This window comes from Chelonia mydas, chromosome 10, assembly GCF_015237465.2.
Source record: "Chelonia mydas isolate rCheMyd1 chromosome 10, rCheMyd1.pri.v2, whole genome shotgun sequence".
Taxonomy (NCBI): Eukaryota; Metazoa; Chordata; order Testudines; family Cheloniidae; genus Chelonia; species Chelonia mydas.
The window spans coordinates 83,520,359-83,547,656 of NC_051250.2; the positions used below are offsets into that span (position 1 = coordinate 83,520,359).

General features: G+C 46.9%; 1 protein-coding gene across 27 annotated transcripts in view; it reads left to right on the forward strand.

Moving 5' to 3' along the window:
* Positions 1–27,298, forward strand: part of PPIP5K1 (diphosphoinositol pentakisphosphate kinase 1) — a 199,230-nt gene that overhangs the window by 83,049 nt on the left and 88,883 nt on the right. For 14 of the 27 annotated variants that reach the window (XR_006284115.1, XR_005227113.1, XR_005227115.1 and 11 more), the window contains 3 exons: positions 3,163–3,285; positions 13,497–13,559; positions 18,258–18,437. The exons of 3 other annotated variants lie outside the window; for them this stretch is intronic. Coding sequence is in view for 21 of the 24 variants with exons in the window: in XM_037911084.2 (XP_037767012.1) it covers positions 3,163–3,285; positions 13,497–13,559; positions 18,258–18,437 (366 nt within the window). In the remaining 3 variants the exon portion in view is untranslated. The remainder of the gene's footprint in view (positions 1–3,162; positions 3,286–13,496; positions 13,560–18,257; positions 18,438–27,298) is intronic. 10 more of the 27 variants (XM_043523294.1, XM_037911079.2, XM_043523295.1 and 7 more) reach the window with 5 other exon arrangements.

Sequence of the window (27,298 nt, forward strand, 5' to 3'; positions counted from 1 at the left end):
TTTTCAACATCCACAACCCAGTCGTCCTAGTGGATGTGGTTAATGCATGAAGCAAGCAACATAATGCCAAGTCAACTCATATGCTCAGGCTTCCCAGATGGTGTATTCATCAACAACATTACTGTTTAGAGTAATAAATTACCAAACTGTCATGGCCAAAACAATTTTGTTAATCTTGGGAAACCCAGGATGTTTCTGAAACATTACTGGAAACACAGAAAACAGATTCAGACCATTCTTAGAGAAGGTCAGTTAATAGCCAGACTGGTCCTAGAGACACCACTGGATGTAGCTGTTACAGCTGCCCGCCAAGTCTCCATGACAGTGGTACTGAGGTGGGTTGTGGGGGTTTTTTGTGTTTTTTGGGGGTTTTTTTGTTCGCTACACCTCTCTAGATTGCCCAAAGAGCTACAGACTTCCAATTTGAAGGGCCAAATTCTTTGCGGAGAAGACAGATTTTTTTTTCTCTCCACATCCTGAAGGATTCTTGGACTGCACTACACTCCTTAGGAATCTACACTGTGGAACAGAAGAGAAGATATACCTTTCAACCACACCACAGATCAGTCTTCTCAATATCACCATCTCTGTGCTGTTATGAGCCACAGTGTAAGAGGCCCAGGGCTCAAAAGTGACAACAGTCTGCACCCCAGTCCATGACCTCTCAAACTGCCTCTTATAAGCACTTTGATGAGCTGGTCAGGGGCCTGAACAATACCTTACAGCATCAGCTGCCATCTATACACCTGTCATGCCACTCAGAAGTCACCTTATCTTACTTCACAGCAGTTAGGACCAGCTCTAGAGCAAAGAGAGTGATTGAGTTCTAGCCCTGAACCTACAGGGTGCTTACTTTCATATCTCAATACAACCATTGTTCAGGAGATTTCCTACTGCTTACCTTTTGGGGCAGGATCATTATAGGTACAGACTGCTCACACAGGGTAGTCTCCAAGGGTCACTTCATTGTAGTGGCATACTAACTCTGGTACAGGGACTGGACTTTATCAGCACCAACCTGATGCAGTACAAGAGAGCGCTCCTCTCACTACTCACATTCACCATCCTGGGACACGTCTCCCTAATATGCTGGGGAGCTCACCTACAAAGCAACACAAAAGATCTTATGATGGACTTAATGTGACCTGTATGTTTTGTATAAACTGCCAAGGAGCTGCCAGATCTCCCTCCCTCTGCAAGACAGCATTCAAACTTTGGAATTGATGCACCCATCACAACGTGCTCATCTCAGCTGTCTGTCTACAAGGGATACAGAACGGGATAACCAACAGTCTCAGTTGGAATTTTCTCATGACAATGCGTGTATACTGAATTCAGAGGTGCTTCAAGATATAGCCACCCTTTGGGGAAACATTCACTGGCAGTTGCCATCATCTTTCCAGCGGACAGGGCCCACTTGTATGTCTTTTCCCAGTTTCCTACCCTATCCAAGATTCTGTTGAAAATTCAACGAAACAAAGCGAGAGTTGTTGTGATTGATTGTGACAAGTCTGGCTCCCTTACCTGACGCAGATGGCAATATGCCCTCCTCTTCCTCGGACGTCAGCCCGTTCTTCACCCCCGCCCCTCAGAACAATGGGCTGACTCTTCACCCCAGCCCATGGGTCCTCTGCCTCCAGGCTTAGATCTTCCTTTGTTCCAAGGCTTAGAAGCAGAATGCTCTGACAAGCTGAAACACATGTTGCAACACAACCACAAGTTGACCACTCCACATACCCATCTACAGAATGGAAACGACTCTACGTTTGTGCCATTCCAAATGGACAGACCCAACCTCCTCTTTCCTCCCTCTGATTCTGCACTACATTTTACACTCTCACTCCGCTCCCTTAAGGTACATCTCATGGCGAAAATGGCTTCCCACTTGGAGTTTGCTCAACCACTAATACGTAGACTCTTTAAGGGCACTGGGACTCTCTTCCCCCATGTGACACCACCCGCTCCAATCTGGGACTTTTAATCTAGTTCTCAGGGCTTGGACTAGACCTCCCTCCGAGTCCAGGGCAACTTGTTCTCTCAAACCTGTCCATGACGACAGCATTTCTAATTGCCATCACTTCAGCTAGGCACATAGGAGAAATAGCGGCCCTGATGGCACACCCATCATTCACGGCCTTTATCTTTAAAATAATAATAATAATAACTCCTTCTCTAAGGCCACATATCCCAAGTTTTCCCCTACTTTTTCTGCACTTTCCATATGAATCAACAGATCCATCTCCCTGTTTTTTCCCCAAAACCACATTGTGACAACTGGGAGACAATTGTGCATGTGCTAGATATTAGAAGGACATTAGCATTCTACTTGGACAGGACTAAGGACTTCAGAAAATCCCCTAAACTCTTCCGTTCATCCACAGAAAGATCCAAAAGCTCTGATATCTCCTCAAAGACTATCCAAATGAGTCTCTAGTTGCATTAATCACTTAGCAAGGATGCGACTTCCTTCCGTCCATACGCACTCCGAGATCATTTCCTACCTCAGTCATATTCCATAGGGATACCCCTATCTACCCAATCTATAGAGCAATGATTGGGTTCTCTGTCCATACTTTTGCAGAACATTAGGTGATCACTGAAGATTTGGCTGCTGACACCATCTTCGACTCCACAGTACTCTCTGTAGTAAAAGACTCCACTCCGAAGTCCCAGCCTCCAGTGGTGGGTACTGCTCCGGAGTCCCCTAAAGTGGAACACCCATAGGGACGCTACTTGAAGAAGAATAGGAAGTTACTCACCTTGTGCAGTAACAATGGTTCTTCGAGATGTGTGTCCCTATGGGTGCTCCACGACCCACCCTCCTCCTCTCTACTTCAGATTTCTCTACAGGGCTCTGTGGTAGAGAAGGAAGTGAGTGGGGTTCGCTGGTGCAGTGCTAAATAGCCTTGAGGCAGACCATGAGGGAGGGGGAGAGCACATGAGCAGGCTCAATGGGACACTGCTACCAAAAATCTCTGATTAGAGGTGCAGGGGCAAACAGACCCCTAAAGTGGAGCACCCATAGGGACACACATCTCAAAGAACTGTTGTTACTGCACAAGGTGAGTAACTGCCTCTTACTTCGCCGCCGCTAACTGCTGATGTCGTCTGTAGATGCATGCTGTGGAGACATAATACTAATGCCCTCCCACGCCTTTCCAGGGTCGCAGTGTACAGGACTATTTAGCACTACTGTGCTCGGAGGCTCCTCCAGTGCCCCAAACCTTCAGGACTACGCACGCAGCCACGGCAAAAAGTTCACCACCAGCCTGACATACAAAGATGGTATGAATGTTCTTTGTGTAGCAGATAATTTACTTGTGGAACTTGCTCTCTAAAGATGTTATTGAGGCAAAGATATAGTAAGATTTTCCAGAGAATTAGACATGAATGAATTGAATATCCTCTGCACCTGCACTAATCACAGTCACACTGAATTGTTATGTATTGCTCCAAGCAAGCTGAGAGTACCCACTCTTTGGAGGTGGATTACTGATCTCAATGGGCCATTGGTATGTCCCTGTGTGCTTAGAGGTTCAGCTCGCTTGTCTCAAATGGTCCCACTTGTGCTTTACTTCTAAGCCCATAAGAAGACCAAGTTATCTACATGTGAAGCTGGGGCTGCCATGTTAGCCGAATGACATGCATGGTGGGGTCAGGCTGGGGATATTTGGGAGGGGGAAGTATATGGAGTTATGGGCATCTGCGGGAGAACCTCTGGAATGCACCCACATCCAGACACTTCTGTACACCTGAGGTGCTGATGCAGGTGTTGGGTAGGATGCTGGGAGGAGATTGCAAACTCTTATCACTATTGCTCACTTACTGCAGAAGCTGCCTGAAAAATCTGCAGCTGAATCCCTAATGAAGATGACCTGATAAAATCAAACATTCAGCTCATTGGTTTAAGTGCTGGCCCATACTCTGTCAGTGAAGGGGAACTGTCTGGTTGACACATTAAATAAGAATAGTCATTTGTATTTTATACAGCACTTAGTGAGGTGGCACCATGGGGGCTGGAACAGTTTTTATAGTGGGGGTGCTGAGAGCCATTGAACCAAACCGTAAACCCTGTATATAATGGAAACCACTTCAAGCCAGGGGTGCGGCAGCTTCCCCAGCACCCTAGTTCCAGCACCTATGGATTTCACTGCGTCAAGGACGCAATGAGGCAGTTCTGCCTCTAGGGACTTCGTGTAGAAGCTGGGATATTCTGGGAGATGTGAGGGTGCGGTAAAGTTGGAGGATTGTTTATTTTTCCATGTTAGCTCAGTTCTTGTGGCCATGGCCCGTTGAGTGGGACAGAATGGAATAAAAAGAGGAAGCTGGTCTGGCAAAGTACTCTGGGGAAGGCATTTGCAAACCAGAAATCCACTGGAACTTCATGGAGAACTTTGTATTGATCAGTCTGCTGAGAGGTTTTCTATGCTGCTCTTCCATCTTTGCTACAAGAGACTTCTGCATAATACTAGGTCTTTGTTGCCTATGACCTGATCTGCTGCCTGGTCAAAGTCATAATCATTTGCACAGCCACTGATTGTGGTGTAGAACATAATAGGGAAGCTTGTCTCCATGAGCTGCATAAAGGATGGATGCAGCATAAGGGTGATAGATATTAGGAAAGCAAACTGGGGGAAACTGCAAAACCTTCTCCTTGTTTGCTGTGGTGTTCTAGCTATGTTGTTCCTAAGGTATTGGCGAGAAAGGGTGGGTATGATGATCAGTGCCCCCCATAACACACCTGTTGGGATCCCTGGGTCTTACACGTGCCCATCATGACGTGGCGTATCGCATCCAGTGTACTAACTGCCCCATAGCAACTCTGTGGGTGTAACCAGCCAATCACTACGCTCAGACTCACAAAGGAAAAGGTAAAAGACAAGCCCAGTATCACTCCTAGGTGAATGCTTCTCACAAAGTGATCACTCTGTATCTGACCTCTGTCCTCGTCCTCAAAGGAAACATGCACAACAACTTCAAAAGAAGAGCTTGGGAAGTTAAATGCATAACTCGCTGCTGCTAGACACTAAAAAAGAAAGACACTGAATTTACAGCTTCTTACAAGAATCTGTAGCCTGCTAACCCCCCTTGTTTGTCCTATGACTGCACAGGTATTAACAGGCAACTTAATCTTGAAAGATCTCTTCGATTATGTGTTTAGCTACTTAAGCTAAACAATTTCTTGCACCTTGTATTTAGCAGTGACACTCTGGATACGTTTCCAAGATCTGAAGAAGAGTTTTGTAACTCAAAAGCTTGTCTCTCTCACCGATAAAATATATTACCTCACCCACCTTGTCTCGGTCAACCTTTTCCTATCAGTTCTGAGCTGCCCTCGGTGGCTATGGGTGGGTGTGTGGGGGGGAAGAGAATCTGTGCTGGTTATGCAATAGGTCCCAGAGCCAATCTGCCAGTATAGGGCAGGCTAGCTCAAGGCATCCAGTGTGGAGGTACAGGTGAGGAGGCTGGAAAGAATAGCCTATGTCCTAGTATTTTTTTTCTTCGGTAGCTTCTAGGCACCTTCAAAGTTCAGAGGCAGTATTATTCCCTTAGGGAGAATTGACTTGGTGCAGGGCATGCAGCAAGCTGGTAGCAGTCAAGAAAGGAACCCAGGTCGTCTCAGTCTTGGCCCTGTGCTCATTCACTGCCTGTTGAATGCTGCAGCATGTATGCTGGGCAGCTGGGGCCTGCCTACAAACTCAGTTTGTACCATTGGTTGCTTATAGTCAAGGCCCTGGGCAGTTTCCAGCAGGCTGGGTCTAAATCCTGTGGCAAAGTCCCTGCATTCTTTGGCATTCTTGTGGAGTGGTTAGATAATAAAATATATAGAGATATATTTATATATATAGATATAAAATAAAATGTTAGAAGGTAGATTTTTATTTAATTCAGTATGAAGGCGACTAACCTGATAAAATCACTCGCCCCAGAGTTATTTATTTTGGTGTTAAATTCTGTTTCTTTCTCATTGTCTCCATGCTTTTCTGCTCTGCCAGGGCCAGCAAGCTGCATTGTGGAAGTTGTGAGGAGGAAGCTGGAAGTTTTAGCAGCTGCATAGAAAGCTATTGAGGCTTTTGGGTCCTGGGGGGAGGCACTTTGGAAAGTGAGACAAACCCTTTGATTGGGTGTTTCTGCAATGAAGTGGTTTAAATACCAGCATTGCTAATTATCATCTTTAGATTTCAGAGTTACCAATCAATAGAGATGAGTGAGGCAGTTCAGACAACAGTTTAGAAACATAACAATAAAAATAAAACTAAGTGCTTGTCTACACGGGGGGTGGTGGGGCTTTATAGTGGATCAAATCAAGTTAATATGATTTGAAAACACTTGAATACATGCAACGCCATACCATCACTGTTCACTAATTACACATTTATCGCAAACCCTGAGGTCTTCTTGCAAAGTGGGTGATGTTTGCTTCGAATCAGATTAGTTCATCTATTGTTTGTGTGGATGCAGTTGTTGCACGCTTCTTTTTACATGATTCCAGTGGCTTTGCAGGTTGACTGTTACTGACCTATCACTTTACTTGTGTGCCCTCCCTGCTCTGGTGTCAAGTTTCCAGGACTATACCACCTCCCTTTAGAAGCTGACACATAGCCAGATTTTGCCCATTTGCTCCTGGACTCCAGTGTATCATTTTTTGCAGTGTGACCACCAAAGCACTTCTGAAGCCCCACAATATGCCCTCATGTAGCCGGTTGGAGCCGTGCTGAGACCCTGGATCTCAATGCCATCTGGGGAGAAGTGGCAGTTCAGGAAGCTCTTGTCTCTAGGATAAAGACCTTTTTGTGTACATTGCAAAGTAGATGTCTGCAAGGGGTCACGACCAGGATGCCAAGCAGTGCCAGACAGAGCAAGCAGCTCAGGAGAAAGTACATTATAGCATGGGACAAAAGGAGGCAATATGGCAGGGGATGTGACCCGTCCATTTTTTGATGAACTAGATAGGATTCTACACAATTCTAGTCCATCCTGTACAGACACCATTCGGGACCTGCTGCCCGCACTGTTCCCCCCTCCATCCCCCCGATGAAGACCAGCTAAACGCATCAGAGGATGAGCAGGAGGATGCCAGAAAGGAGTTGTCTCCTGAGAGCCAGGATCTTTTTGGGACTCAGGACCCTCATGCCAGCTGGCTGCAGTCCCACCCTCCTGCAATGGACCGTGATTCCTGCCCTGCATTGGCTGAACCCATGGCCCAGACAGAAACCCATTCGGGACTGAAAAAACACATTCCCTGGGGGGAACTTCAGCATGTAATTCTACAATCTATTATTGTGCCACACTGCTGTCCACAGCCCTTGTAGGCAGATGTGAGCTAGGAGCCCTTCCGAGTATCCAGGCCTTGCCTCCCTTGACTCATGCTGCCCAATGTCCCCATACCCTCCAAAGTGCTTCCAAAATGGTGGCTGCTCCACCAGGCAGTCAGCCTCTGTGACATGCTAACGCCATGACTATTGATGTTTTCAGGTCCATGGCACATGGAGGCCACTTGCCCATCTGCCTGTCTTCCTTTCCTCTTCCCTTATCTTACTTGACTTCTGAAACCATCCCCCTCCTTCACCCATCTAGTGGCCATGTTGAGGGCAGAAGTCAGTCTCTACACCGCCTCCCCTCCCTCAACAGATTTGAATAACGAAAGCATTCATTTCTGCAAAAATCAAGTGTACGGAAACAGTTGTTACAGGAAAAGGAGTTTCGTGAGTGCTCACAGTTTACATGAGGTATAAATAAGAAGATATGAAAGGTCATATTGAGCCAGATCAATGGTCCATCTGGACCATTATCCTGTCTCTAACAGTGGCCAGTGCCAGATGCTTCACAGGGAATGAACAGAAAAGGCAATTCTGAGTGATTCATCCCTTATTATACAGTCCTATCTTCTGGCAGTTGGAGGTTTAGGGACATCCAGAGCATGGAGTTGCATCCCTGACCATCCTGGTTAATAGCCACTGATGAACCTGTTCTCCATGAACTTATCTAATGCTTTTTTGAACCCAGTTATACTTTTTGTCCTTCACACCATCCCCTGGCAATAAGTCCCACAGGTTGACTGTCCATTGTGTGAAGAAATACTTCCTTTTTGTTTGTGTAATCTGCTGCCTACTAACTTAATTGGGTGACCCCCGGTTCTTGTTATGTGAAGGGGTAAATAAATAACACTTACTTTCTCCACACCAGTCATGATTTTATAGACCACTATCATATCCCCCTTTAGTTATCTCTTCTCTAAGATGAACAGTCCCAGTATTTTTAATCTCTCCTTATATGGATGCTGTTCCATACCACTATTAATAATTTTGTTGCCCTTCTCTGTACTAATGTCTTTTTAGTGATGGGGCTACCAGAAGTGCAGGCTGTATTCAAGGTGTGGGCCTACTATGGATTTATATAGTGGCATGAATATTTTCTGTTTTTTATTATTTATCCTTTTTCCTAATGGCTCCTAACATTGTTTGCTTTTTTGACTGTCACTCTACATTGAGCAGATGTTTTCAGGGAACTATCCACAATGACTCCAAGGTCTTTTTTAAGTGGTAACAACTAATTTAGACCCCATCATTTTGTATGTATAGTTGGGATTATGTTTTCAAATGTGCGTTACTTTGCATTTATCAATGCATATTGTTGTTGAATTTCATCTGCCACTTTCTTCCCAGTCATCAGATTTAATGAGATCCCTTTGGAACTCTTCACAGTCTGCATTGGACTTAGAAAATTACTTGATAGTTATCACCTGCAAGTTTTGCCACCTCACTGTTTACCCCTTTTTCCAGATCATCTATGAATATGTTGAACAGCATTGGTTCCAGTACAGATCCTTGGGGTACCCTCTCTCCATTGTGAAAACTGACTTCTGTTCCTACCCTTTATTTCCTATCTTACTGATCCATGAGAGGACCTTCTCTCTCTCTCATCCCATGACTGCTTACTTTGTTTAAGGGCCCTTGGCGTGGGACCTTGTCAAAGGCTTTCTGAAAGTCCAAGTACACTAGATCTAATAGATCACCCTTTCCCACATTCTTGTTGACTCCCTCAGAGAATTCTAGTAGATGGCTGAGTCACGATTTCCCTTCACAAAAGCCTGTTGACACTTTCCCAATGTATCGTATTTATCTACGTGTCTGATAATTCTGTTCTTTACTGTAGCTTCACCTAATTTGCCTGGTACTGAAGTTAGGCTTACCAGTCTGTAATTGCCAGGATCGCTTCTGGAGCCTTTTTAAAGAATAGCTGTTACAATAGCTATCTTGTACAGAGGCTGATTTAAGTGATGTGTGGTATATCATAGTTCTGCAAATGCCTTTACCAGGCATGCAAGCTGCTCCGTGCTGAGGAACAAATGCCCTTCAATATGCATTCTAACTGATGATCATTGTATGGCTCTATTGTTCTGTGTATTTGCTCTGTCTGCTGGGGAGACGTAGCAGAACTTAAGACTGGGAAATTCTTCATTTAGTTTTGCATGTTGTAGGGAATGAATGCTTGCCCATGCCCCAGGTATAGCTTTCAAGCTCCTTCCACTCCTGCAGCATTTCTGGGGGGACCATCCTAGTGAATAACTTCACAGCATATCTCAATGGTCTGCTCCTTGCCTCCTAGTCACGCATTCTCTGCCTCTGCCCCAGTGTAACATCCTAGTGAATCAGGACAGCCTAATGGGGGTTGTTGGGAGGATTACTAGCCCGCTCACCCCGAAGCCTCCCATAAGCCCCCTTTTAACCTTGCCAACATCACAGAAGTGCCTCCAGCACACAAACAAAACAGCAAAACCAAAGTGGAAACATAATTCTAAACCCACCCCCTCCTACCCCCCAATCTTGCTAACAGCATGTTCAGAAATCCCGATACACCCAGCACCCTCCTCACACATAGACCACTTTATCTCACGGTGTCTCGTCCTAGTCCTGGGGGAACCTCCAAAATTGTAAGTCACATAAAGAAAAAACATCATGGCGTGTCTGGAATATGACCAACAAGCAACTGCTTTTTGGGTTTTTCCCCCAGACAGCCACAGGACCTGCAGTGGCCAGACTGTCAGAGACAGAGCTTCTCTGTACTGCAGAAAGGCTGGCCACCTGAGTGGGTGGAAATGGAAAACCCTGGACGAAATGTTTGTAGCACTCATGGCGGAGTTGCAGAGGAAAACTGAACTGTACATCAAGACTTGGAAGAAGAAAGAAATGCAGCTCTCCAGGAAAGTGTGGCTGTGACCAGGGGAAGCATCACCCTGGCCAAGGAGATCATGGAAAAAGACAAGGAGATGCAGAGGCAACACATGGACACTATTTTGGGCCAAAATGCTCTCCTCTTAAACATGCTCCTACTAGGCCAATAGGCCCTGCAGTCCTGTTACTTGGGACTCAGGCATGTCCTTGAGCCCATGGGCAATACTGGCTACTGGGACCAGCAGCAACTCCTCCCCACCGCACCTCTCAGCAGTGTTACCAGAAGCCATCCCCGTTTTGGAATCAACCTTTAGACACCAAGAACGCAGGGGAGTCCAGTAGTGTCCCTGACAGTTTTGAGCTGTGGCATTCAGCCCCAGAGCACATGTGAGGGAAGACATATACCAAGTTCCAAAAGATCCTTGTAGACCGCCATTCATTTATGTCTGTAAATCACCGGTGATGATCCACTAGTCCTTGGAGAACCATGGCGAACTATCCCTTTTTCTGTTTCTAAATTCTGTGCCCTGGTGGGGTGAGGGAACAGCAAAGAATAGGCACATGGGTTCCACCAGTTGCTCCAGTACAGTTGGGAACCCTGTGCGTGCAAAGCCATCAATAATCTCCTGAGCATTACTCAGCTAGAGAGTACCTTATCAGTGGCATAGCAGACCTGCATGAGAATGGACCCATGGCGAATTGGTTTGCTACAGACCGGTAGCATTTGGGGATGGCCAGCTTCCAGATGGCAAGGGCGACTGGCTTCTTCGCAGGGGTGTGGCACCGCATGATGGTGTGCTGTTGATGCAGCTCCAGAGTCTGTTCTGCACAGATCTCAAAAAGGGTAACTCTCCCTAGCCTGAAGTTCTTTTGCCACGGCTAGTCATCCCAGGCCTGCAGAATGTCCTCTCCCACCAATCCACACTGGTTTCCCAGACCCATAGACTGTGCTGAGAACTGTGTAACTCATCCAGGAACTGGTCCTCTAGTTCACGCAGGTTGGCAGGGTCCTCTTCCTCCTCATTCTGCTCCCCCCACTCCAGTGTGTTGTGCTGATGCCATAGAATATTCTTCTGCTTGTGGGGCGATTTGGCAAAGTGAAATGCCAATTTCATCTGGCTTTAGTGCTATAATGCAGCCCAGGCAGGCTCTGAATATTCACAGTTTTCACCATAGTGGAATGGAGCATTGTTGAGTTAATGCTGACTGAGCAATTCGAAAATAGCACAAGGCTATCAGGAAAGGAAGGATGGGGTGGAGAATGCAGAAATGTAGAATTAAAAAAACAAAAACAAAACAGAACCTAGCTGGCTTCCCCACAATTCACAGCAAAAACAATCCCAGGATGCATGCTGCTCAGCAGCAAAACAAAGGACCTCTCAAGAAGACTGCACCCTGAGTTTGCAGCAGACTGCTGCAGTGTGTTCACACAATGTGAATTGAAAATGGAATGAGTGTTCTGTGTGCATCCTGTTGGTGCAGTTTGCATACTCTGAGTTACCTGATGCACATCAAACAACTTTGGATTAAACTAGAGACACAACCTAAGATTCCGGAGCACAATTCTGGACCAGTGGTGGCTTTTGCTTCTTTCTGAGGCGGCTGAATTGCGGAGTACGTGGTGCCCTGCTTGTGGTGCTTTCCTCCACAGCTCATTGCTGCTCTAAAAGTCTCCTTGTTGGCGACTGGGAATAAGATACGGAGCTTTTCACCTGTACATTACTGGTGTGATGGAGCGCAATCCACTAGCGAGTGAAAGTCATCCGTGGTATCGCCTTCTGTGAAGTAAGTTGGTTGGCCTCAGGCCAGTTCCTCATAGCCAGCCGTTGAGTGGGCTATGGAGACTGAATGTCACTGTCTCCTCTAGAGCTGATTTATAGGGTCAAGGCTGAGAAACTCTCTCCAATTTGAGTGCATGTGGATGGGAATCTTGTCCTGCTTCTACCTATGCTGCACCTACCCAGGAGTAAACAGAGTAATTCAGTTTCCAGGGCCATCCAGACAGCAAGGGAAATATAGAAACGCCCGTGAGCCCTTGAATAAAATTTAATTGTGAGGGTAAGTCAGCAATGTTTCCGTAAACATAGCCAGCAGCATGATCCAGACACGAGGATGAGATGGCATTGATGCCAACTGAATTAGAGCACTTGTGGAAGGGCAACGTTGTGTGTAGCTCTTATGGCTCTGGTAAAAAGGAAGCATGAAAGAGACACTCTGAGAAATGAAAACCTTTTTAATTCGCACGCCGTGGTGGAAGTCTGGCCAGCTGGGCTCTGTTCCCCCAAGCTATGAATCCAATCAGCCTTTTTCTCTTCGGTTTGTGCTGGCCTGTCCCTTCCCACACGCCCTGAGGAGCTACCTGCAATATTCCCCATGCCTCACTGCAGACTTCTCCGGTAGATTATGGAAATAACAAAACTGTACCATGAAAGCCGAGCCCTTTTATGCACCATCTGTTTTCAGTCCCTCCCTCCCCAGCTACATAAGTCGTGTGAGACAGCTTTGCTGCCTCTGTGGCCAGGAACCTGGCCTGACTCATGCCCAAAGGGATCCTTGTGGGGCCCAGCTGATGCCCAGCTGTGCTTGAGGGGCCATGCCTGGCCTGTATCTGGGAATGCCTTGTGGGACGAGGTCTTGGGGCACCTGCTTAGTCTGTTCAGTTGTAAATTTGACTTTCCTTTTTAAGTCATAAAGCTCTCTGCTTAGCACAGATTCCGGAGGGGACACACTGAGGCTACAGTGTCCTTTACTTTGAATCTTCTGTTCCTGCAAGGGGAGAGCAGTCTTAGGCACTTCACTTCACTTCTCCCCAATAAGTTCTGAGTGGCTTGGCCTATATTGTACTGCTGCGTTCTGTGTGGCTTTGTGCTATACTGACTCTGAGAATGTCCTGGTCACCTGTGCAGAAGAGCCCTATCTCTTCCCCCAGCTGTCTCTAGTAGGACCAGTCCATGCACAACTCAGACAGCAGAGAGTATCTCTAGGCAAAATGAGGTAGGAGGGCAGGGAGTGCCTCCTGTGTATAAGAATGGGGCTGAAGAAGTGTGAGAACATTGCAGGGTATCAGGAAGGGAGACTGTTAGTGGGCATAAGTGCAAGGGAGGCAGAGAGCAGGTGTAAAGAGGGACCTGGAGGACTCTGTCAGGTGCTGCAGATGTAAGGAGTGTCAAGAGAAGTGTCAAGTGGGAGCGGGTGTCTGGGGGTCAGGCAGATGGATAAGTGTGAGGGGTCTATCAGGCAAGGATAGTTGTAAGCATGCAAAGTCTCAGGGCTCCTTAGAAGCAGGCTATTAACTGAGATGATCTGTTTTTATTTCCTCAGAGCTCTTGTCTATGCCAGCCGTAAAACGATTTTCTGTGTCGTTTGCAAAGCATCCGACTAATGGTACGTTTGCTTCCTTGATTTGACGTTTCCTCATGCTTCTAACCTCATCCTCACGTTCCGTTCTCTCTGCACGTCATTCTGTGTACCCCTTCCTTCAGCCTTCTCATGTTCCTCTGCGCGTCTGTGTATCTGGTGTCCAACTGTTTCACCGTTTTCCCTGTTGTCTCATTGTGACTAACCTGCTCACTTTGTGTTACTGTCTGTGAGGGGCCCAGGCCTGGGCAGCCTGTTAGAATCCTGGCAGCCTGTTTATTCCAGAGGTGTTTGCACCCCAACTGGCCAAACAAATGTGAGCAAACAAGAATTGGATCCTTTAGCAGCCTCAAATTCTGTACTGGCGTCAGCGTCTCCTCCATGCTCACTCTCTCCATCTCACTGATGGTGTGGGAGGCATAGCCGTGCAAACCCTGCAGCACAATCTGCCTTGACGGTCTGTATCCTGAGAGAAGCAATGACTGGCTCTCTAGTCTGCTGTGCATGGCAGCGGAGGAAGAGCGAGGGCAGCTCTGGGGTTAGATGGCGTTAATAAGTGAGGCAAAGGCAGCCTCCAGCTGGTGGCCATGGAAAATGCAATCTACTGAGGTGAGAGTAAGAGGATAAAACAGCAGGGATCCCTAGCATTTCCTGTAGCCAAGCTGCCCCTCAGCACAGTGGCCTTGGTAGCTCTGGTTCTCTCCTGGTCTCCCACCTGCACAGTGTTGCTTGCAATGCTAGTCCCTCTCATGTTCCCCCCCCCCCCCCCCCATCTCTCTTCATCCCCCACCCAACATGATGGCATTGGTAGCTGGTCTCACCTTTTCACATGCACCCTCCCCCCAAGCATCATGTCATTGGAGAATTCACTTTTAATCTCACAAACAAATATGGTCGCAAAGGAAGGTTGTGGAATGTTCATTGACATTCAAAAGGGCAGCGCCTTTCTCCTTTGCTGTGGGAAATCTTCCGCACTGAACCCACGAAACTCAGAGACTGGGCTCCATATTTGTTCCCCTCTTCTTAGCCAGGAGGGAGGGCAGCTGCAGTACAGTCTGCTTTGCTCTCCCCACCCTAACAGCAAGGAATAGGGGAAGAGTGGCTCTGCTCCTTGTGTTCTCCAACTCCCCTGCTCTGTGTAGCTCCTAACCTGATGCTAATTCTGTGCATCTTTAGATGTTATGAAGACAGTTGGTTCTCCTGGTCTGTCAAATGGCTCATAAGTATTTGCTCTCTTAAGCCTTGAACAGAAATGTTCAGAAAAATTTTGTTTTACAGCTAACATTCCTACCCATTCCTCATGGATAGGGAGTGGCTGGGACTGGAGCAGGTTATTAAGAGTCATGAGTAGAAGTACTTCTCTCTTAGTTGGGTTAGACTGTCTCTTCTCAACCTGAATGCTGGTGCTCAGTAAACACTCTGTGATCTAGAAGATGAGTCTAAGAACAGAAAAGAACCATCATAAAGCACAAAGCTAGGGTCTGGCTAGTTTCTGAAGGGTGTGTCTGCACAGCCAAAGGTCTGCGTGGGCTAGCCTGCCTGCACTGGCTGGATTTGCGCTGGTTCAGATTACAAGAACAGGGAAAACAGGGCAGCGTGGGCTTCAGCATGGATAGTTCAAGTCTGACACAGACCCTGAGTAATGCTCGGCAAACTAGTGCACTTTGAATGCTGCGCTATGCGTCTTCGCTGCTGCTGTCACCCACACTAGTGGGATTCATGCTAGCTTAGGTAGCTTAGCCTGTGTACAGCTTCTGGTGTGTAGACATACGGAGTCTCCAAGCAGGTCAGACCGTGGGAGAAATTACCAGGTGGACTCGGTCTCATTCTGTGCAAAGGGAGCAGCTGCATGGCTCATTCCGGTATCTTTCTGAAAATAGTTTGGTAAGCACATGTGGCACGTGGAAGCCAAGCTCTTCCTTTATGGAGCAGCCTTCCATAGGCCACCCCCCACTGTAACAGCAGCCTGATGCCCATAGAGAGATTATAGAGGGAAATAGGGCACCCGCAGTGTGTGTGTTGGGGAAAAAAAGTGCACAGAGCATAGGGCTCTTTAATCCATCAGACAGAAACAACATGAGATCCAATGGCTGGGAGGTGGAGCCAGACAAATTTTTAAAAAACTTACTAGAAATACATTAGAAGCAGAGGAAAACCAAGGACAGAGTAGGCCCGTTACTCAATGAGGGGGGAAAGACAATAGCAGAAAATGTGGAAATGGCAGAGGCGCTTAATGACTTCTTTGTTTCGGTTTTCACCAAGAACGTTGGTGGCAATGGGATGTCTAAAATAGTGAATGCCAGTGAAAATAAAATAGGATCAGAGTCTAAAATTGGAAAAGAACAGGTCAAAAATTACTTAGACAAGTTAGATGTCTTCAAATCACCAGGGCCTGATGAAATGAATCCTAGAATATTCAAGGAGCTGACTGAGGAGATATCTGAGCCATTAGCGATTATCTTTGAAAAGTCTTGGAAGAAGGGAGAGATTCCAGAAGACAGGAAAAGGGCAAATATAGTACCCATCCTTAAAAAGGGAAATAAGGACAACCCAGGGAATTACAGACCAGTCATCTTAACTTCTGTATCTGGAAAGATAATGGAGCAAATAACTAAGCAATCAATGGGCTTAAATTGCAGCAAGGGAGGGTTAGGTTGGACATTAGGAAAAACTTCCTAACTGCCAATGTGGTTAAGCACTGGAATAAATGGCCTGGGGAGGTAGTGGAATCTCCATCATTGGGGATTTTTAAGAGCAGGTTGGACAAACAGCTGTCAGGGATGGTCTAGATAATACTTAGTCCTGCCTTGAGTGCGGGGGACTGGACTGGAATGCGTTACCTAGGGAGGTGGTGGAATCTCCTTCCTTAGGAGTTTTTAAGGTCAGGCTTGACGAAGCCTTGGCTGGGATGATTCAGTTGGGGATTGGTCCTGCTTTGAGCAGGGGGTTGGACTAGATGACCTCCTGAGGTCCCTTCCAGTTCTATGATTCTGTTAAATGCAGACTAGAAATCAGATGCACATTTTTAACAGTGTAGGGTAATTAACCACTGGAACAACTTACCTAGGGACACGATGCATTCCCTGTCTAAATCCAGACTGGAAGTATCAATTGAAAAGATCTGCTGTAGCTCGACTGCAGGCGATGGGCTTGATGCAGGAACCACTGGGTGAAATTATCTGCCCTGGGCCAGAGGCTGGACTAGATAATCATAATAGACCGTTCTGGCCTTAAAATCTGTGACTCCAGGAGGAACTGGGCACCAATATTATGAATCCCGCAGTGTGTGAAGGGAAGGAATTTAGTAGTCTTTCCACACTGCCTTGAGGATGACAATACAATTCTATGGAGTGGGGCTGATACGTTTCCCAGTGTTTCTTGGCACTCTCGTCATCTTGGAGAAAGATCATGGAGTCATCGTGGATAGTTCTCTGAAGACGTCCACGCAGTGTGCAGTGGCAGTCAAAAAAGCAAACGGGATGTTAGGAATCATTAAAAAAGGGATAGAGAATAAGACGGAGAATATCTTATTGCCCTTATATAAATCCATGGTACACCCACATCTTGAATACTGCGTACAGATGTGGTCCCCTCATCTCAAAAAAGATATATTGGCATTAGAAAAGGTTCAGAAAAGGGCAACTAAAATGATTAGGGGTTTGGAATGGGTCCCATATGAGGAGAGATTAAAGAGGCTAGGACTTTTCAGCTTGGAAAAGAGGAAACTAAGGGGGGATATGATAGAGGTCTATAAAATCCTGAGTGGTGTGAAGAAAGTGAATAAGGAAAAGTTATTTACTTGTTCCCATAATATAAGAACTAGGGGCCACCAAATTAAATTAATGGGTTGCAGATTTAAAACAAATAAAAGGAAGTTCTTCTTCATTCAGCACGGAGTCAACCTGTGGAACTCCTTGCCTGAGGAGTTTGTGAAGGCTAGGACTATTACAGCATTTAAAAGAGAACTGGATAAATTCATGGTGGTTAAGTCCATTAATGGCTATTAGCCAGGATGGGTAAGGAATGGTGTCCCTAGCCTCTGTTTGTCAGAGGGTGGAGATCACTTGATCATTACCTATTAGGTTCACCCCTTCTGGGGCACCTGGCATTGGCCACTGTCGGTAGACAGGATGCTGGGTGGTTGGACCTTTTGGTCTGACCCAGTATGGCCATTCTTATGTTCTTATGGGGGCTGTAAATAACTTGTGCCCCTCTGCATTTTCAGAACCTCCAGGTGATCTGTTCTCAGCTAATTTCTCAGCCTCCCTGCTGGCTATTTTCCACCCTTGCTGTGCTCTCCAAACCATACATTTTTCTTCCCCATACACAGTGCTCAGGATTCTGGCACCAAAGGCTGTATCTGGATTTCTTGGTTCAGTGGGAGAAGGGCCAGGCCTGGGCCTACCTTTCTTGTTTTGTAGCCCAGCCTGGATCTTAATTACACACAGGCTAAAAATGTGTTCCTGGGGTTTGTTCATTTTAGAAAAACTAAAATCTTGGAAAGAAACAACCTAAATATAAACGAGCTCTTCAATGGGATTGTACCCTGGGGGCTGAAGGTTCAGCGTATTGGGTGGTGAGGAGAGTGCTCTTCCTACTCTTTGGGGCTGGGGGTTCAGCACATGTCTCCACCTGTCTTTTCCCCACCTGTCTCCATTTTCTCATTTCTCAGCTACCCTCTCTCTCTCTCTCTCTCTCGCCTTCTGTGGTTCCCTTCTCCTGTAGATGTGCTTGAACACCACCGTGTTGCCCAGCTGCTGTGCCGTTTTTCCTCTGACTATGCCATGAGACGGAATATCTCCTTGGATGCCACTCTGGCCCACCACCTACATCAGTGTTCCTACCACCTGCGTCTCTTCAGGAGCTGGCTGATCTCAGGCCAGGATGACTTGGAGTGCCTCTACGGTACTGCACGCTGCAGCTGCCTTAAGCCCACGCTCTTGTAGCTGAGCGGGGGGTGCTGTCTGCTTGAGAATGCAATGTATGCTGTGCTTTCTAAACTAGGGAAAGCATTTCCCTCTCTGCCTCTCTGAGAGCCTCGGGTTGGTGCTGCAGTGAGGCATGTGGGTGGTTGCATCAGGGCAATTTTGGAGCCTGAGGAAAGTACTTTCCGTGTAGGGCTAATAACTTCTGTGTAGCTGTTAACTTTGTGCTCTTCGTCCTTGGCAATTGCACAGTGCCTCCTTCCTCTAGTCAGAGTGGGTACTTGTGCTTCTCTTGTGGAGCCATGGCCAATGTGGATTGGGGTGCTTTCATCTGTCTGAGACGCTGCTCCAGCAGCTTGATGGACTGCTGATATAACACTCTTTCTCCCCTTGCCCAATCCCCAGAGAAGTGTAATCCCCATGTCCCTTCAGTTTAATAAAGGAGGTGAGGTGGATGACTGCTGTGTGGAGAAGGATGGAGAATCAGGAAACATAGCATAAGAATGACCGAGCAGCCTGAAACCCATGAGATAAACCTGTTGCTTCTTCGAGTAGTGTGCCTATGGGTGCTCAGTGTCAGGATGTGCGTGCGCCTGTGCACTCTGGATTGGAGACATTTTGTCAGCTGTGTCTGTGAGTTTGTGCCAGAGCCTTAGGCACCCTCATGCTCCACTACGAGGGCATGTAGGGAGGGGTGGACCCGCTGCCATGCCGGTTGCTTCTCAATCACTTGCAGTTTGAAACCGAGCATCACGGTGTTTGCTAGCTGGCGTCAAGGCTGGCTACGCCTCTTGTGAAAATTTTCTTTTTCTTAGTATTTTTTTCTTTATTTTAGTTTAGCACAATTTATGCTTTTTAATAGGTTCCCCACCCCTTCCTCTTTTTTGCCCAATTCAGGCCTTTGATCCATGGGCTCAAGTGTGGGTTACGCCCAGGCCCTTGGGCATCAAACCTGCCAGACATGCCATAAATCTTTCCCTCACAACAATGGACATTTAAGCTGCCTCAGGAAGTCTCACGTCCCTTCCAAATATCCAGTCTGCTCAGGGTTTAAGAGTAGATCTAAGAAATTGAGAGAACAGGCTCAAACTCCTGTTAATGGAGCATTTGCTGAGACCCACAGGATCTGAGTCATCCCCCTATATGTCAGATGCTCAGAGAGCTCCGGTGACCCATCTCTTCTGTGACAGTAAGCAAAGACCTGGGGGCCCTTCGGAACCATCTAAACCATTGAAGAAGAGAACGCCGCCTTTCCCAGAATAGGAGAAGAGAAAGGGAAAGTCAACCTCTCAGTCTGGGTCTCAGGAGATGTTGTCCCCCATTATGGGTACCTCTGAGGCTCCCATCCCCTTTGGAACTGAGACCACAGCACTCGCTAAGGTCACTATGCTGCATATCAAGAAACCGTCTGGTAAATTACCTGAAGTGGTACTTACATTGCCACTGGACTCCATGCCTCCAAGATGTAAGCACTCCAGAGCTAAGCCAAAATCATTGTCTGTACTGCCTCTAGCAACCAGACATAAAGGATGTGCTGACTGTACTTTAGTACCATCTCGGTAACAACAGATATAGTAAGAGGCCCTGAAACATAAACCCTTGTATCAGAGGCCTGATCTGAGACTTAAGGCCTGAACCAAAGTACTTCCAGGCATTGCTAAGCAAAGCTGGGCTGTGAGCCAGAGGCAGGCCCTAATTGCAGAACTTGGCAAGAAAAGGACTCCTAGAAAGCACGCGCTAATGATATAAGTGGTAATAAGAGGAACGTGTGCCAAGATGGCACCTGAACATCCCGGTACCAGGACACTTCACAGAGATAACAAGGAACAGCCAGGTGCATCCCAAAGACCGGGTCAAAAGGACAGCATGATGGACAGATCTGTTTGTTTGAACCAACATGATCAAAGGGGGAGACGGCACCCTAATGAGTCAAGGGGCTGTACCTCAATACGTCAGTAGGGATGAGTAATCTGTCCTGCAACTGTATAAAAATAGGTCTGGGAGCGCATATCTTTGTCCAGCCTAGGGGGCAGTGGAGTGTCCTGCCACTGACTGAGCTGTGTCCATTGTCTATAGGAAACTATTACTGTGCTTTGTTTGACAATAAACCTGGCCAGGTGCCTTACTAAAGTCCGTGGTCTTTGGGGGTTCTCTCGGGGTCTGCTGTGTCGGCTATCTGCAGAGCTGGGGCAGCACACAGAGGGAACATGCACGCAGCCAACTGTTATTGAACCAGAGCAGAGCACCTCACCGGTAGTCTGACTCCCAATGTTTCCTACCTAGGGTCCCCAGTACCATCCAATCTTTTGATCCATGTGGACCTTTGGATCCTGGAGTACCCTGAGTCACCTCTGCTGTGGGGTACTGAAAGACACTCCCCACTGGTGTACAGCCTCATCTGCTGGAGTCTGCGTTTCCTCCACTACTGTCTTCAACCATGTCTCATCCTCCAGTGCCATCACAGCCTCCAGTCCTCCCTTGAGGGTTCACAGACACACTTCTCTCAGTTACTGACTTGACACTGTCTGGTACCTTCATATCAACAGCTTCCAGTATTGATGCAATTACAGGCCCCTTTTTGGGCCCTGGTACTGACTCAACCACCGGTACCAACACCATTTGCCCCTCCAATTGAAACAGAAAATGACACATCTAATTTTGAAGTGTCATAAAGCGTTCCTCTTTTCAACCTCCTTCACTCAGAGTACCTCCTGATCATGAAATTCCTATCCAGGCGATACCTCTGAACCCTGGCAAGGACAACAGTGGGATCCTGTCCCTTACAGCCACCACAGTAGGCTTATTGGAGCACTGGAGCCCCTTATGGTGACCAGTTCTACAGGGTCCCATCTCGTAGGAGGGCACATCAAGAGCAGCAGCTAGCACCCTTGGGTCCTTCCACACAGCAGGATCTTACAGGGAAGCAAGAGCAACCTATGGAAGAAGAATCTTTGCCTTCCCATACATCCTTCTGCTCCCCAGACAAGGCTCATGCCTCCCTCACCATCTTATACTGACGGTTTCAAGAATTTCAGGATCTTATGAAGCATATAGTGTAGACCCTATATATTCCATTGGAGGAGATACAGGAACTTCAAACACTCCTTGATAGACATCCTTCACACATTTCCTCGGGGCAAAATTGCCTTTCCCATTTAATGCTGCTCCACTGGCCCCTGCACATTCTGTGTGGCAAATCCAAGCTACTATACTGCCTACATAAAAGCCGACAGACAAAAAGTGCTACCTCCCTCCCGAAGGATCAGAATATTTCTTTTCCATCTTACACTCAACTTCCTGGTCGTGGCAGCAGTCAACAAATGGAACAGACAACATCTGTTCCATTCTACTTTGTCTGATAAAGAACAAAAAAGACTGGACCTTCTGGGTATGAAAAAGCTACCCTTCAGCCACACAGCAGTTCAGAGCAGCCAGTTACCAAGCCCTGATACCAAAACACAGTTTCATGAATTCTTCCCAGTTTTCATCCTTTTGTTGACCACTTGCTACAGGATCAGGGGGAACAACTTCAAGCCCTCATAACAGCCTCACTAGAAGCCACTGACGCAGTTGCTCATTCCCTGGCTACAGCAATAGTCATGTGCAGAGCTTCTTGGCTGCAGTCCTCTGGTCTATGTTGGGAGGTACAAAATACCCTCAAACCTTCCCTTTGAGGGACCCATGTTGTTCAGTGATGCCGTGGATGGGTCCGTTCACTCTAAGGACTTTAGGCCATGCTACAATCTCTGGGCATCTATACACCTATGACAAAGAGAAAGTACAGTAGGTTGCAGATGGCTCAGTGGTCAAACCCAGTCCACTGCCAGGCCACAAGAACTGCTGAGCCCCCAAGGAAGAAGCTCAGGTTCTCTGAGAGGACAGTCCTCTATTGTGACCTCCCAATTGGCAACATCTTCAAAACGACCATTTTGACCTGGTGGTCTTGGGTCATGAACTCTCTCTCTCTCCTGCTCCAGATTTTACACTGCATCTATCCCACCTCCTCCCCTATGGGGACCGTCTCACCCATTTCTTTCCTTCCTGGGAGCCCATCACCTCAGACAGATGGATCCTACAAGTGATATCTACAGGTTACTCCATCCAGCCACACTCCCTCCCTCTTCAGGGACTCCTCTGATGGGAGTCTCTTGAGGCAGGAGATACAATCCTCCTAACACTGGAGGCAGTTGAACCCATCCCACTGGTCTTTGTCTGGAAAGGATTTTATTTCCGGTACTTCCTGGTCCCAAAGAAAAATGGGGGATGGAGACCGGTTCTGGACCCAAGGACACTAAACACCTTTGTCCATGCTCAGCAGTTCAGAATGGTAACCTTAGTAGTGATGATTCCTCTCTGGAGTCGTGTTTTGTCTTTGGTTTGTCTCCCTCAGTCTCCGAGATGCTTATTTCTATATAGCTATACATCCTTCGCACAGGCATTTCCTACGCTTTAGGGTGGGCAGAGACCAGTAGCAGTATCATGTCTTACCTTTTTAGCTTTTCCACTGCTCCAAGGGTCTTATCAAAGTTGTGTTGACCACCACAGCCCTTCTTCATCAGATGGGAATAATCTTTTTTTCTCTTTGTGGATGATTGGCTCCTGAAAGGTCAGTCATTCCTTGAAGCAGACTGCAACCAGCAAGGCCCTATCTCTGTTCCAGTCACTGGTCCTCCACTTCACTCTCACACCCACCCCATGAATAGACTTTGTGAGAGCTACTCTGGACTCCTCCACTGCCGGAACATACTTGCCCAGAGACAGATTTGACGCTGTCCAGCCTTGTCTTGACAATACAACAGAGCCAGCAAAAGCTTAAGTACAACATCTGGGCCATATGGCAGCCTGTACATTAGTGATATCCTTGGCAAGACTATGCTCCTGGTGTCTTCAGGCCTGGCTCAGAACCATTTACATCCGCAACAAACACCGCCTGTACAAGCCAGTGCCCGTACCCTGGAGGGACTGCTAGTCTCTAAATTGGTGGAATGATCTGCAGAATGTGTGCATAGGGGTTCAGTTCTTACAGCCCTCTCCACAAGAATCATCACTACAGATGCCTCTCTGACAGGAGGGGGTGCATGCTTTCAAAACCCTCATAGCCAGGGCAAGTGGTCCCCTTGAGACAATCCTCCATATTGATGTATTAGGGCTCTGAGTGGTTCATTATGTTCGCCAGCACTTCCTTCCATGCATCCGGGGCCTGTCAATAAGCATGCTTCTCTGTGGTCCAGCACTAATGTATTATATTGATCGGCAAGGAGGAGCAAGATCCTGATCCTTATGCACCGAATCCATGAAACTGTGAATCTGGTGCGTATCAGTGGTTTATCTACCAGGACTACTGAACGCAGCAGACATTTCAGCGTCAAACGCGAGTGGGAACTGAACAATGAGGTATTCCAAGAAATCTGTCTTACCTGGGGCCATCCACAGACCGAGCTCCTTGCAGCTCTACCCAATGAAAAGTGCAGGCAATTCTGCCTGAGGGAAGGGCACAGCCACAATTCATGGGAGATGCCCTAATTATTCCTTGGCCTCACATAGTGCTGTGTGCTCATCCTTCTGACTCCCCTATTGCTCAAGGGTCTGAACAAATTGAAACAATAAAAATTAGTAGCCATTTTCATAGCTCCGCCATAGCTGAGAGAGGTATGGTTCCGAGAGCTGGTTTGAATACCTCTGACTGCATCTCCACCTTCCCCTGACAGTGAATCTTCTCACCCAAGAGTTGGGCTCTGTCACCCCCTGAACCTCTCAGCACTTCACCTCCAGGAGTGGCTACCAGATGGCTCTCTGGTATAGAATTATTTTGCTCCCCAGAGGTGCAAACAGTGCTGCTTCACAGTAAAAAATCTATAATGAGAAAAACTTACCTGCAGAAGTGGAAATTCTTCTAGAGTTGGTGCAGTCACCAGTCTCTCTTTCCTCTTGACTCCCGTCTAACACGCGTTCTCAATTACCTCTTCAATTTAAAAACCTACAGGATTACCTCGGCGTTCCATTAGAGTTCACCTAGCTGCTGTTGCAGCCTTTCGCTCCCCCACTGAGGGACTTCCAATCTTCACCCACCCAACCATGATGAGGTTTCTCAAAGGCCTCTTCAACCTATTCCCTCCAGTTAAAGAACCAACTCCACCATGGGACCTCAACCTAGTCCTCAGTGCGTTGAGGAAATCCCCATTTGAACCTATGGCAAACTCTTCCCTCTTCTATCCTCTTAAAACCTCATTCCTTATAACCATCACCTTGGCCAGGAGGATAGGGGAGCATGGAGCCTTGATGGCTGACCCGCTGTGCATGGTGTTCAGTTGTGCCAGGGTGACACTATGTCCACACCCTCGCTTCCTTCCTAACGTAGCCTCAGAATTCCACATCAACCAACAGATTCACCTACTGGTGATTTTATCCCAAGCCTTTGTATGCTGGGGTGTAAGAAAAGGTCTTGCCTTTTTCAAGACAGGACTGGGTCCTTTAGGGCTACACTGAGACTTCTTATCTCAATTGCAGAATGCATGAAAGGACGGGGGATTTTCACTCGCTGTCCAAATGGGTTGCAGGATGCACCTTAACCTTCAACGAAGATTAAGCAGTTTGCTCCCCTTCGAGAGTTATGGCTCACTCCAACAGGGCTCAATCTACCTCTGTTGCCCTGCTGAGAAACATACCTATCCCAGCAGAGCAGCCACCTGGTCTTTGATACGCATGCTCTCCCAGCACTATGCTCTTGTCACTGTTCCCATAGCTGATGCGGCTTTCGGTGATCCTGTTGTATGATCTTGACTGAATCCACCTCCTCAGCACCCTTCTCCATGTTGAAGATGTTGCTCAGGAGTACCCCTAGGGACTCTGCTTGAAGGAGAGGTTACTTACCTTGCACAGTAACTGGAGTGCTTCAAGATGTGTGTCCCTATTTGGTGCTCCATTACCCATCTGCCTCGGAGTCTCTTGGTGAACTTTTGCCATTGAAAAGGAACGGGAGTGGCAGCAAATTTGCCCCCCTATATGCCCTCATACTAGAACATAAGGGTGTCTAGGGCATAGGCTTGGACCCACAGACACTGTTGACCACAAAAAAACTGTCTGATCCAGGGTGCACAGGTGTGCACACATCCTAGCATAGAGCACTCACAGAGAAACAGATATCTCGAACTCCAGTTACTGTACAAGGTAAGTAACCTCTCCTTTGGAAATGCATGGAAAGTGAGTTGCTTGAGGGAGGTGCACTGCTTTTCAGAGAGGCCGGATTAATGTCGGACTGGAGAGCTGCTTGTGTGTCTGCATTGCATGGCATCTGTTTCATTTATGGGAATTGGTCCCTGCTTGTAAGGGAGTGGGCAGGGAATTTCAGCATCAGATCTAAATGGTGTGATAGCTTCCTGTTCCTCTGTGTGTTTCTCGTCTTCAGGAGTGTGCAAATCTTGGGGGTAGTGCCTCTGGCTGGTTTAAAGTGGGTAGGAGGCGATATCCTTTTGTGTGAAAGGAAATTATCCATCTGGTGCTGGCCAGCCCAGATATTCTTACACTATAAAACCTGCTCGTGTATGTGGTTTGCTGAACCGTGTGTGTTGTGTTGTATCAATCCGCTTTTCCTTTCTGAATTGAAGTAGAAAGGGGGACAAGTGCAGAAAGGTTGGCTTTTCACACTGTGAAGAAACAGACCCCAGGTTCTGAAGATGCGGAAGGAGGGGAATTTCTGCAAAACAATTTGGTTTTTCTCAATACGGCCCTTGTCATCCATCAAGAGATGAGATGGCTGTTGCTGTACCAATGTGATTAGAATTATCCTTGGTCTCCTAGCAACAAAGACTAAAAAGAGGCAAGATTGCTTCAAGGGAAGAGGGGGTTGGACAAACCAGGCTGCTCTGAAGCCAGAGCAGAGAGTTGTCCCTGCTGGAGATCTCACCGATCTCTTTCCTGTGTCTACTAGAGCTCAAACAAGAACCCAAGCTTTGTCCCCTGATATCCCAACCATTGTAGCTGGATGTTTTGAGGGGTCACGGAGCATGTTTATTGTTAAAGCACAAGAGAGGTATGTGTCTAATGCTAAGGAAATTAAAAACTAAAATAGTTCAGTGTTATAGTTTTGAGTTGTAAAGAGAAAGCTAGTGATTTAAAACCCACTTAATTAGAACATTGTAGTTAGAACCAAGAGGAAAAGAAATCGACAGGAGAAATCAGAAGATTCCAGTCCAAAAACTGAAGTATCCAAGTCTTGACTAAAAACTTACTTTTTAACAAAATAAAATATTGGCATAGATGGAACAGAGTTCTTATGGAAGTTGTGACAGGGATAATGTCTTTAGTGACTTAAAAACTTCTGCTCTCAAATGTCATGACAGTCATCACCTGTGTGAGTTCTCATTAAAGATTCAAATATAAAAAAAAAGTTTGAAATTTTTACAGCAGGTTGCGTCTGATTTCAGTGGTCAAAGCAAATGTTAGAACAAGGTTCAAAAGGTGAAAATATACGACTCTTTTAAAGACCATTCCAAATTGTCCTCTAATTAACTTCAGACTTAAATCATTGGGGAAAGACGACACAGAAGAAACTTTATGCAGAAAGGAGTTGTTCTTCTTCAAGGGCTTTTGCATGTTTCCAGGCCTGGCCACAAAATGAGTTAAGCTCACTCAATGTTAGCCACTCAGACGGATTGATTTATATTTCAGAAGCCGGTTTAGTTAAATTGGTGCAATGGGGATGATGCCTTGGCACCTCACACCTTCTGAACCTTCTGGAAAATCATCTCTATCAGTATTACCGAAGAACCGTGGCACTGGGAACACAACACTGCTACACCTCAGGGAAGTTCAAGCTTTAGTACTTCTGGATGGATAAAGTTG